Genomic DNA, 13239 nt, shown 5'->3' on the forward strand with positions numbered 1-13239 from the left:
TGTTTACTAATATAAGATAAATCATACAATTGTTATAATTTTTACCTTTTATTTGCATTTTAAAAATTAATGATAATATCAAATAATTTTTAAAATGAATATATTGGCGTATTTTACTATTATAGGGTAAATAAATGAACAACAACAACAAAACTTTTCTTTGAGCTTGCTCCTCCTAGTAACGTTGTAATCAATATGGCGACGTCCTAGAACCGACTGAAATGCCGACATGCGACATCGCACGAAGTGTCTTTAAATTTTACGTTTTATTTTTCGGGATTTCAACAGATTGACTCGGTATGTTTAAACTTGTGTACATCTTTCAATCGTAAATCCGCTATATAGATCTCTAAGTGATCGCGCTTATGTAGCTTAGGTCTAGCTAAGTTGAGTTCGTATCGGACTTAGCTTAGAAGTCGTAGCGAGCCGTAGGTTCTGTATGTTATATTCCGAATCCTATATGCGAGCTTTATACAGTCGTATAGCGTGGTCCCATGAATTCGCTTTCACGCTGGGAGATGATTTCAGTCATTGGTTTTTACTCGGCCTAATTTAGGTCTACTAGTCTTAGTGAATTGTATTGACTCTTTCGACCCCCTCTCGGGGTATGAGAGTACAAACAAAGAATATAAATAACAATATGACAAACCAGGGAATATAATAGAAGATTTACACATAAATTCTAACCGTTGCAATTTCTAGTCATAGACTAGAGTCTACTGAGACATAACACATAGACTAACAGGTGTTAGGCCTACCTAGATAGTTCTACGACACAGTTAACCATTCAAAACTTCAAAAGATAATCATAGAACCCTAATACTATAAGTAATAGGAGCCTACTAGTAGGGTTGGGGGTACCACGTATCGACACCCTAAGGATCTGTAGCTTGTTTATTCTAAAAATATAATACAAATCCGCCTAATTCTTACCTCAAATATGCCATAAATACTGCAGTTTTGAATGTCGTGACCGTCTCGTTGATTATGAATCTCCGTTTTAAAATAGCGCAATTTTAGTGCGTGCGTTCCGTTTTCTTCGCGCAGCTAAAAAGGGAACCTTGCGATCGACACCCCCTCTCCTCCATAGGTATACACGTGAATTTCACAGCATAGGTATACACGTGAATTTCACAGGCCATAGGTAATACACGTGAATTTCACAGCCATGCGTCGTTACTGATCGGATGTGTAATTTTTAGCTTGGTTTGTTTGAGTTTGATTTTCGTTTCTTCGTTTTTATTGTTTTTATAGCTAATGACACTTAATCCCGCGCGTACTTTTTTGTTCTATACGCAAACAGCCATGATACGCAGGGTGTCGATGGGAAGGTGCCCTGTCGATAGGTGGTGCCCCATACTATAATACTTTAGGCCCCAGCCCGACCAGACGAGACCAGACGGCAGACCCTCGAACACGTCCACACAACAAAACTGTTGAAAATTTCTAACCGTTAGTGGTCTACATTCTTAATCTTATCACAAATTTTAGTACGAATCACTCACATGTCACATGAATTGAAATGCTTGTTTGGAGGGTTGGACGAGGGAGTAGGGTATGTGAATGAGCATGGTATCGCTGTTGAATCACCGGTCCATAGTAATCCCTCACACAACATACACTGAGCAAAAAGTCCAATCTTACTTAACCCGGAATGCTGTGATCGTAGCTGGGCGATTAAAAAACAATCTTTCCCAGCTTTGAACAATGCAAATTGCGCTGCTAGAGATTGTATTTACGCCCGCTCGGTCGACAGCATTTCGAATCATTTCTGCGATTTCTACAATTTCTGCAGCGTATACAATTAAAAAAGGCTTCATTTTCGGTAAGTTGTGATCTGTATGTCAATATCGATAGCTAAAGACGGAAGCTAAATAGATAAAGTTCTCATTTTACATAGTCTGAGTAACAAATATGGTGTCGTAAATTCAGAATAGTGTCGGCGCCCCAGAATTTGAAGATTTACAGACTGTACATTGCCTCCAGTCGGAACGTCGGTAAAGCCCTGTCGTGACACTTGTGAAGTTGTGTACGGTGACAGGGCTGTGTATAGTTATATCAGTTCGGGAAACCCACTCACAAGGGGGGCCCCTCCTTATAAGTAACCCGTCCCCCTTATAAGTAACCCCGTCCCCCTTATAAGTAACCCCCGGGGCACCCCTTATAAGGAGTCTCCACGCTTTTTTGCAATGCAACGCGAAAATGAAAGGACTGCGGCAATTCGCTTGATTATGTCCATAAAGCTTCACAAGTTTCCTAGTTACTCACGAAATTTGAGCAAAATCGGTTCGAGGCATCATATCTAAAATCATGGATTTAAATGCGATGTCAAACGACCCATGCGAATGCTGAAATGCGAGCGATTACTGGCGTGAGTGTCGCCAGGCGCGGCGGCGCGGCAATGCTTGAGTGCAGACGTGGCGACTGAGTACAATACTCAAAAAAGCGTGGAGACTCCTTATAAGGGGTGCCCCGGGGGTTACTTATAAGGGGGACGGGTTACTTATAAGGAGGGGCCCCCCTTGTGAGTGGGTTTCCCGAACTGATATAGGCCCTAGTGTATACGTGTATGTGGTATGGTAGCCCTACTACATGTCGACCACCTTCTTTTAAACCGACCGCGTATAATTCGCGCACTGAACACTTAGTACGCACTTCTCTGCGCGCAAAGCAGGGCAATTCCACGATAACACCGTGACACTTTTGAGTATAATTTCACTCATCAAATGTAAATAATAATTAAAATGTAACACTTGAGAAAATTTTTTATCGTGTATCTATGCATATCGTCATAAGCAATTTTGAAAACAAAAGAAAGGAAGAAAAACTGCTGTGGTAAATGAGTTTAATATGCACAATTAATTACCACTGTAACACCGTGACGCAAAATGGACATGGGTTTTTGTGCACTTTGTTTACGGACAAAACTCTGTGAAGTTAATAAACATTTTGATAAGTGGATCTGTTCGTTGGATGTACTAGAGACTCGATGATAATAATCAAGCAAAATTTGATTGAAGAATCAATTGACAGGAAAACTATGACATAGATTTTAAATGAGTGCAACGTAACACCGTGACTGTAACACCGTGACCTCTGAAATGTGTGTAGAAAACCTATGGAGAATCCTGTTGTCTTACTTTCAGCTCATAGTGTTTCTCCATTAGGTAGAATGAAATGATGATTCATGATGAATGTTTGACATCACAGTATAACACTTCCAGATAAAACAGAAAATTATTGAAATCATAACAGATTAACAAAAACAACAAAGTAAAGAAAAACTTTGCACTGTAACGCCGTGACATGTCATATACGTTTGTACACATTACAGTCAGGAACACTGCTCTTTCAGTAAAATATACTTTATGTTTTGAGACATAATTCACTCTATCATCATTGAAAGCTTGTTAAATATTTCTGAGTGAACTTTTAGGGTTTACAACTACTCTTTAAAAGTCCAATTTGTATATTTAAAGATGACATTCAAATTTGAAACTTTGATTTTAATAGCTTTGGTCACAAAGCCAGGTGAACCCACTTAGCAATTTCAGTAGCAATAAAAAGAATCATTCAAGCAATTTGTGTGGTACAAAATGTACCATGATTATTATTCTTTTTCAAAGATGTACTGGAAAATGAACATGTACATAAAAATGATTACAATGCAAATTCTCATTCATACACATAAATCCTAGTGAGTGTGGCTCTTTTAATGGTGAAACTTCTAAGATTGTGCACAGCATCATGCACAGGAAAGTAGTATTCCAGTGAGATTAACTTTAGGTGGACACATCGATCTAGCTTACAGTATGCCCTAAGTAATTCTTTAGGATACCAAGGAAGCTGCAGCAAGACTTCAGACTGTTTATCATGTTAGGAACACATTTGAGTCTACAAAAGAAGAGTCAAACCATGTGGTAAAATGGTCAGTTATGATAAAAATGTTAAACAAAGGGGATTAACTCAACTGAAACTGTTGCCTTTACTGTAATTAAAAGTTCAAAACCTTCAGAAATGTTTGCTCTGGATAGTTATGAATCTGGTAGGTGAAACACTGTGAGTGGACTGCTTCCATTTTAACCCACCATGTGCTCTGAGTGTTGATTGACATATCAAACCACACTGCATTGTAAACACAGTTCTCGATTTTTGGCACAGAAAGGGTTAAAATTGCATGATGCTGGCAACAAGTACAAGTGATAATCTTTGTGGATATAGCTTGACCCATCTGTTATGAACAATCTTTGAAAAACCTCTATCTTTTGAGTAAATGTGACAGAGAAATCAGATGGTCACTTCAACGGTTAATTATCATGTGTAATCCGGTATGTGTCCTGTGTTATTGCAATGGAAGTCACGGTGTTATAGTCACGGTGTTACAGTTACTGTAACACCGTGACACATTTTAATCAGCTTTAATTAATTAACAAAATGAGTTACCATCTTTTTAGTACTTGTATATGGTAGCTACATGTGGTCATGATTTGGGCTGTCAAAATAAACCCATTTGTGTTTGTAATTTTCAAACAATACTAAAAACATCAGTTTTTACCGTAACACCGTGACATTATTGATGATTGTATTTGCGATGTTCGCTGAAGCTTAACACATAGAAAATCTTGCACTTTGATGATTTGGTAATGATGTTCAACCCTGAAACTCTGAAAACAAAGGCAAAGCTTTTACCTCCTTTTTCATTTTCTCGTGCTACATTCATTTAACTTCATTATATTTTTCAGATATTTATGTCAAATTTAATTATGCTGATTTTATGCACACATTTAGCAAAGTTAATGATGTAATTTTTTGTCCCCGCCGAACGAGTTCGAGCAGGGGACTATGAAACGGGCTCCGTACGTGTGTGTGTCCGTGTGTCCGTCCGTGTGTCCGTCCGTCCGTCCGTCTGTGTGTCCGTGTGTGCGTCCGTGTGTGATCAAAATCTTCAATTTGCTACTTCTCTGTCATTTATGAGCCAATTTTGATTCTGTTTGCTTTATATGATAGCACTACATGGGAGCTTTGAAACTTCTACACAGAATTTCAGTCGTGACCTTTGACCTTGACCTTTGACCTATATTGTACATTTTGCTACAAAATGCTACTCCTTCGCCATTTCTAACCCGATTTCGATTCCGTTTGCTTTATGTGATGGCACTAGGTGAGGGCTTCAAAACTTCTACACAGAATTTTGACCTTTGACTTCTTTGACCTTTGACCTTGATTTTTTGACCTATATTGTACATTTTGCTACAAAATGCTACTCCTTCGCCATTTCTAACCCGATTTCGATTCCGTTTGCTTTATGTGATGGCACTAGGTGAGGGCTTCAAAACTTCTACACAGAATTTTGACCTTTGACTTCTTTGACCTTTGACCTTGATTTTTGACCTATATTGTACATTTTGCTACAAAATGCTACTCCTTCGCCATTTCTAACCCGATTTCGATTCCGTTTGCTTTATGTGATGGCACTAGTTGAGGGCTTCAAAACTTCTACACAGAATTTTGACCTTTGACTTCTTTGACCTTTGACCTTGATTTTTGACCTATATTGTGCATTTTGCTACAGAATGCTACTCCTTCGCCATTTTTAACCCGATTTCGATTCCGTTTGCTTTATATGATGGCACTAGGTGAGGGCTTCAAAACTTCTACACAGAATTTTGACCTTTGTCTTCTTTGACCTTTGACCTTGATTTTTGACCTATATTGTACATTGGCTACAGAATGCTACTCCTTCGCCATTTCTAACCCAATTTCGATTCCGTTTGCTTTATGTGATGGCACTAGGTGAGGGCTTCAAAACTTCTACACAGAATTTTGACCTTTGACTTCTTTGACCTTTGACCTTGATTTTTGACCTATATTGCACATTTTGTTACAAAATGCTACTTCCGGCGGGGACATATGTTACGCACCGCGTAATTTCTACTTTTCCTTGTTTAATAAGATTGTCAAATATGAAAAATTCAGTCCTTAAGCTTTCATTTGATACCAAAATGAATGAGATTTGACGATTTTGAAAATTTGATGGTCATGTTCACTTTATCGTGGAATTGCCCAGCACATAAAAATGGATTGGCTTTGAATGCTAGATGAGGATGGTGTGGGAAAACGCAATAATTCACTGTTCATTAATGGTTTTAATCAAGGACAAAATTTCGAATAAATATTTTCACCGAATCGTAATGACAGCACAATGTAATGTCTATGGAAGTTTCTAAAAGGCTTCTAAAAGCTTCGTACAACACGGTGTTCAATACAACTCGGTTTGCGTGCATTGTCAATGCAAAAACAGCGGTTGATCCTAATAAACGCGATTTACCGCGGGGAGCTGAAACGAGGCCACGCAAGTTCGTCGGCGATATTTTTGCACTGAAACTTCGAATCGAAAAGGGAACAATGGCATTTGATAGAGCTGGATTTTCTCAATCACGTAGGTCAAGTTTTTTATGTGAATTTCAGTGTTAAATATTCTTATCAAGCAAATAAACATTAGGCGGTCGATGAGTAGTAGGTCCAACCCTATATGAGAATACAAACATGAATAAAAGGAAAAGATACGCAGACAATCTGCATGTAAATGGCAGAATATAACATTTAACAAAGGAGGTTGCTTCACTAACCTACTGCTACATGTCTGTGTAGAACCAACTCTTTTTGTACTATCTAGATTTTTCTATGGTGCTTGTGTGATTATCTTTATCAGTGTTTTTAGAAAACTGGGACATGATAAGGCAAGTAAATCTTGCTATGTTTTTCAACTGAGAGGTACTTTTGGTATCAAAAAGCTCTGTCATGTGCAAAGCACTTGGAAACCTAATTTTGGTTAACTTTTGAGGCAGACACAAACGTCTGTCTCTCCCTTTGGAAATAAGGGCAAACAAAAATGTAATGAAACACATCTCCTATGTGAGACGACAAGCAGAGTGTACACTGCATATCACAATGTGATGTGTTCGCATTAAATCGACCTTTGTTTACAGGTAATTAATGCGATCTTCACCGAAACTTACATACAATGAACTAAAAGCATCAGATTTATAATTTAGGGTGATGAAATAATTTTCAAAAACATGGCTGCTTTTTAATATTCTATAATTTGTGCAAACATGGTTTGACCATACTGCGACTCCCCATTCCTGACAAAAAATATCATTCAGTCTAAGTTTTAGCAAGTTAACGTATAAACACAATCTAAAGTTTTCATTTTGGCCTAACCAAATATTTGATAGACCAGCTTGATTAAGTGTGTCTTCAATGAATCTTAACCATGAGGAGTTAAAGTCCAATTTTTCATCTTAATGAATGACGGATATGAATTTCAATAGAACAGTATGAATATTTATTCACTTTACTTCTCAATATTCTTAGCCAGTTAATAACTCTACACTTCACATGGTTTAAAATCAATCCTCATCGACCTTGACTTGAAAAATTGTATCTTAGAAAATATTCCTCTGTTTCAGATTTAGATCTAATGTCATTTCACTATCGCAGAAAATACCACAGAGTCATATCACAGGCTCAGATCGTTGACTCATATCATCATGTATGCACGGAATTCTCAGTGGCAAGTGCAAGTGACACTTTTAATTGTGCACCAGTACAAGTTCATCATTTTAACTGACTGCCTGTTCTCTGTTAGATATATATGTGCATTAACTAATGAGGATTTTCTTCAATTCTTTTTGCCTTCTCTTTCCTCAGGTTATTTACCTGTGCCCTCCTCATTTCTCTTGATTTGTATAATTTATATTCAAATATTCAAACATATTAATTGAGCCCCGTCCCACACATACTTTTGATTTTATACACAAGGAAGCCATTGCATGAGGATGGTCAATCTAAAAATAGGCAGTCGATAAGTAGTAGACTTACTATAGAATCTAGGACATTAGGTATCAATCATTAACTTTTTTGTTGTGTGTAATTTATCAAATATCATACAATATTTCCCGAGAAAAATAAAATGCTCAAATATCAGTGATTTTACTAATAAATCTGCTTTGTACTATGCTACTCTAGAACCAAACTGCCAGTGGATGGACAGATTCCATTGCCTGACCCTCAATTTCTGTAATGAGAGGATTCATTCACCTACATCTCTGTTATTTGCAAAATTTGAAAGGATGACTTAGTAGAATCTATTGTCCAATTTTCTATTTGCTGAAAAGGTGATGTTACAGCATTGCATCAAGCTTTTTGATGCAATAATTATGTTGTTCAAATACTGTGTCATCATCGCATGATAGCATATTTTTTGCTTTCAGAAATGGAGATGAGTACCATGTTATTTATTGTTATCTGTGTGATGCTAAGATGATCTAAAGGCTGCGGATATGGGTTTAGCTATTTTTATTCACCCTTTTAACAGTGAATCAGAGTTTTTGCCAGTATAGATGTTGATATCAATATTTCTTTGTCATTTAAATCATGAGACTCTGCTATCATAACTTGCCAGCTGTTGTGTCTGTTTGATTTTTGTATTGCAATGTCACATTGATTAATTTTATCACATTTTTCTTGTTGAAAATAGGATACATGGAGCAGTTTGTATCTCCACTACCTGCCTTCAAAGGTGGATCATCAGGACACAACTTTGCCAGTTTTCAATCTCTCCCATCTGTTATGAGTGCCAGGCCAACTGCAAAGTCAAGGGAGCATGTTAGCACCTTTTTCAATAATAGGCAAATATTGCGCACAATATGTGACTGGTTTGAGACATGGATGCCGTGGCAGAGACGTATTGTGTTGTGTGGGACTACTGACCGGTGCTCCACAGCCCAGTTGGAATACCTTGCCACAGCATTGGAACCTGTCTTCCACAGAGATTTTCAGACTTCTCTTCGAGGTTCTTATCCACCTTTGACAGCCAAGCATGTGATACCCACAAATACACAGTTAGAGAAGGCTGTGCAATTAGTAGATGGAGGGTATGAGGTAGACAGTGAAAACAAGCTGCACACCCAGACTGCTTCCCAACAACCTACTAATGAATTACTACATAATTTTGCAGCCAACTTAGTAAGGAAGGTAGTGGCAGAAGCAATCAAGGGTTTTGATGGGACTCAGTCTGAGCCATCAACTGAAAATTCTGTAAGTACTGGTAGTGAAGAATCACAAGAACAGAATCATAAAGCAAAACTGAAAAGAGATCAGAGGCGAAAACCATCTCCAATTGCTGAAGTTCAGGAAGATGCTGACATCATTTTAAGTATTGCCTTGCAGACTCTAGACCAAACATCTCATTCTGAAGTGACAAGTCCTACCTCATCCAGAGAGTCTGCCTTGAGAGTACCAAAGAGTGACAAAACCAGCTTTACCAAGCACAGTAGTGCTTCCAGTCAGCTTGGCTTTCTGCAGATAGAGAGAAAAAGTGTGGACAGTGCATCTTTTGTAAATAAGCAAAACAAATCTTTTGGCCGCCCTCTAGAATCATCCTTTTCCACTCGTCCATCAGAAAGACGTAAAGAGAGGACCCGATCGGATGCCTACAATCAATACTATTGCGGTCAAGCAGACACATCACTGACAAATGATACTACACTTGGGGAAAGTCAGTTAAATACCCTACCCCCTCTAGAGGCAAAAAAGGTATCTACCTTCAACTGGTGTGTGAATCACAGAGTGACTCCTTCTGTGCCTTCCACTGCCAACTCTACTGCAAGTCAATACAGTAGACCACAGCACAGAAACAAGGTTCAGCCCATTCCTGGGAGTGCTGCTTCAACAGCCGACTTCTTCGATAAGAAGAAGATTCAGAAGCTAGGCAAGTTTGGTCATAGAGTTGATTACATCTCCTAGTTTAATTATTGTAAAATGTAGATTGAAGCAATTTGTGAATGAAAATAGAAGTTACCATATGTAGTGTAGTTTGAATTGTTTGGACTATTCAAAAAATCAACACTTTCCACAAACTTGGTCAAGACCATAGTGAGCAGTAAATTCATGGCATTGTCCAAATCAAGAGTTATAGGACAAAGTGGCTATAATATGAACATCTTTAATTGTTAATTTCTTTTATCAATGGAACCTGTAATGCTTCATTTTCACAAACATATGAAGCTGAATAGAGATGTGATACATTCTTAAATTGCCCTCAATATTTTAGGCATTAATGGACATTAAACTATTTAAAATGTGTTTCATAGTGGTGTCCAACTCTAAGAGTGCATAGAGAATAGTGATCTCCTCTAAAAGTTTGTTTTTGTCTGTGTATAATGTATCTGTGATAATAATTTTGCAGTATTTTAGCAGGCATTGTACAGAGTAAGAAATTTTGTGAAAAATTGATGCCTAATGCTTCCAATATGTGCAATGGACATTCAGTGCTCATTTAGTTTCTAATAACTAATTGAAAAAAAAATCAATTCTCAAAAATGTTGTGTACAATCTGCTGAAGGAGATGGGAACATGATCAATAATGCCACCTGTACACCACCTTGCACTGAGGGATCGTGTACTATGAGGCACTTGTAAATGAGGATTGAGAGGATGAGTTGAGACTCGTATGTTCTTCTTTTTTTGTCATTTCTAGGACCAATGAAAGGTGTCCTTCGCACAGGTCAAATTAACAAGCCACCTTATGTTGAAGACATCCACATATCTCTCCAAAAGGCGTTCAAACCCAGTAAGTGGTGGACCAGAGATGGCCATGGTAGACCAATGCCCAGTGGAGCTGCACAGCTGGTGTCAGCCAAAAAGCAGCCATTGAGAGCCGTTTTCAAGGAACAAGTGGAGCAAATATGGGCAGTAAGTCTTCATTACTGTAACACACAATATTTTCGTGGCATGGAAAATTTTCGCAAGTTGCCTCTAACATTCAATGCATATAGTGTAGGTAAGAACTATCACATGCATTTTAATTTCGCAAATCTTGGCTCTTGCGAAATTCACAAAATTAGAGTGCATGCAAAGATTCCTTCTCTTACAGTATCCTTCCAGTAATGCTTATTCTCAGAACAGATCAGCTATCACAACCTTGCTTTTTGTTTTCATATTCTACAGGGCATGACCAGGCGAGATTGTCGTATGAGTATTGTCATCATGCCATGGCCAAGTACAAGGTTTATATCAGAATGTGTGGCATTAGCAAGGAATTTCCTAATTTTGCCTCCCCTGAAATTTGATCAGCCTACGTTATGGTTAGACAAAATCTTAAAGAGTATGGTCTGTACATTAAAATGACATTGTTGGTGAAAGGCTTTGCAGTTTTTGGGTGGTCATGAATACAAGTCATTTCAAAGGTAAAGTCTTTTTAATGTGTTATCATCTTCAGAGCAGGAAGTAGTTATCCCTGATGTGTGTTGTATCCCACAGTGGCTGAAGGAGTGGGAGGATCATGAGAAAGGAGACCTCCTGGTGGAGCTCATCAAGATGTGTGACCAAGAGCTGATCAGGTTCTTTGCCTCCTGCCTCATGAAGAGGTTAGTGCTGGCAATGACTTATATCACATGACTATCATTTTCACCATGGACAAATACCATCACAAACAAAATCTTGGGTTATGGATATGCAACACCCAAATTGATTTAGTAAATCTCAGTATGGTACCATGCACTATGCTGTCAGTATTTAAGTCCTTTCTTTAACTTAATTTCAGGAAGAGTACTCCAATATCTTGATGCATATTCAAGTTTTTACATCTTGTTTGGGTTTATTCGTGGACAAACTTTTTATATTGAGAGACAAAAATGAAAAAATATGAGGTGATAAATATTACATTGTTAGTACTGATTATGACTGGATACCAGAATGCACAGCCCAAAAACAAACATTGCCAAACCAACAAAGAATGGTAGTGTTTATTGTGGATAATAATTCTTTCAACTCTTCTTTTTGAGGTCCTGCAGTGCAGAGAGACTTTGTACAGGAATTACCAAGTTTTATAGGAAAAGGGTTAAGAATCTTGCAGTGATAGAGGAGATTAGTGTAAACATTGTTATTCATATGTTGTATCTCATTCAAAATGTAACATTTGGGTTAACATAGACTCCAGTCTTGTACATATCTGTATACTATTTGCATGGAGGAATATTTGATATTCTGCCATGAAAAATGTGAGCAAGTGGTTATGCTTTTGCCAGAAGAATTAAAAAACACACACACACACACTTTTATTCCCACACATAATGCTTCTTTGTATGATCATTTGATTTGCTAAATTAGCTTTGAGATCAAAACAGTCTAGATATGGAAAATACATTGCTATGAATAAATGGGGATCAAATATTTTTTTCCCATTTTGATTGATGAGTGTTACAGCATTTAAAAAGATTAATGATAACAAAGATGGATATCCTTGTTACTTTTTGTTACTACTTCACAAAAGACCAGACTTGATATTTAAATAATAACAAAATAGGTTATTTCAAATCAATAAAATTCTTGCGTTGAGTTTTGTGCCCGAGTATGTATGCCCATGATTTTTATTATGGCTACTACTGAACACTGATTAATTTATTGCATATTTACGTCAATGTAGGGCAATTTGTCAGTCAGTTGCAAAAAGTATTGTAACCCTATTTGTGTGCATATTGATTTATAGAGACATTGACTAAATACTGATGTCTTTGTATGATTTGTATAGTTTTATATGATTTACTGACTTTTGCATGCTGATTGTTCATCTCAATATGTCATCTACTCTTCAGGTTACAGCAATATATGCATTGGTATGTGCAAACTTTGCCTGTACTTTTTGTGCAAAAGTTTGATGTGTGACCTTGATTGTGCAGTTTTTCATTGGTCAGTGCTCTGCGGTAGTAAAAATGGTGCTATGCTGCACAACGTTTGTGTGTGTAACAAATTGGACATTATTGCTGTGCATCTTCATTGTGCTCATTTGATACAGTTACTTAATTGAAAGTCATGTAAAATCATGATAATGTATGTTATCTTGCTGTCTCGCAATATTTTTACATCATTGAGTCATGTACTTGCACTTTATACAACACCTTCCTAGAATGTAGCTATCCGATTAGTTGATTGCCCATCACATGACATTCAGTTAAAAATACCATTGCACGCTGTGGCTGTCAGCTATGCAATTTTATTGAGCAAAAAATGGATAGCGCATGTGTTCCATTGCACGGCTCTGATGTCACAGTAAACAAAAATTTGCCGCGCGTACTCATCAATTACAAGTGTGCTTGCAAACGTGTACATTTGTCACACATTTTTTTATACAACTTCTACCGATTGGTTATGCGTACATACAGTTAAACTCGCATA

The 13239-nt window shown here is 37.5% G+C and overlaps 1 protein-coding gene across 1 annotated transcript in view; it reads left to right on the top strand.

Moving 5' to 3' along the window:
• Positions 1 to 218: 218 nt before the first annotated feature.
• LOC139718032 (uncharacterized) overlaps positions 219 to 13239 on the top strand; it is a 92946-nt gene continuing 79925 nt past the window's right edge. The window contains exons 1-5 of the mRNA XM_071629522.1: positions 219 to 297; positions 8543 to 9775; positions 10544 to 10758; positions 11326 to 11432; positions 12660 to 12680. Of these exons, the coding sequence (XP_071485623.1) occupies positions 8548 to 9775; positions 10544 to 10758; positions 11326 to 11432; positions 12660 to 12680 (1571 nt within the window). The 5' untranslated portion in view covers positions 219 to 297; positions 8543 to 8547. The remainder of the gene's footprint in view (positions 298 to 8542; positions 9776 to 10543; positions 10759 to 11325; positions 11433 to 12659; positions 12681 to 13239) is intronic.

Source organism: Diadema antillarum, unplaced genomic scaffold (assembly GCF_040938485.1).
Source record: "Diadema antillarum isolate AM-2024a unplaced genomic scaffold, OU_Dant_1.0 scf00000087, whole genome shotgun sequence".
NCBI lineage: Eukaryota > Metazoa > Echinodermata > Echinoidea > Diadematoida > Diadematidae > Diadema > Diadema antillarum.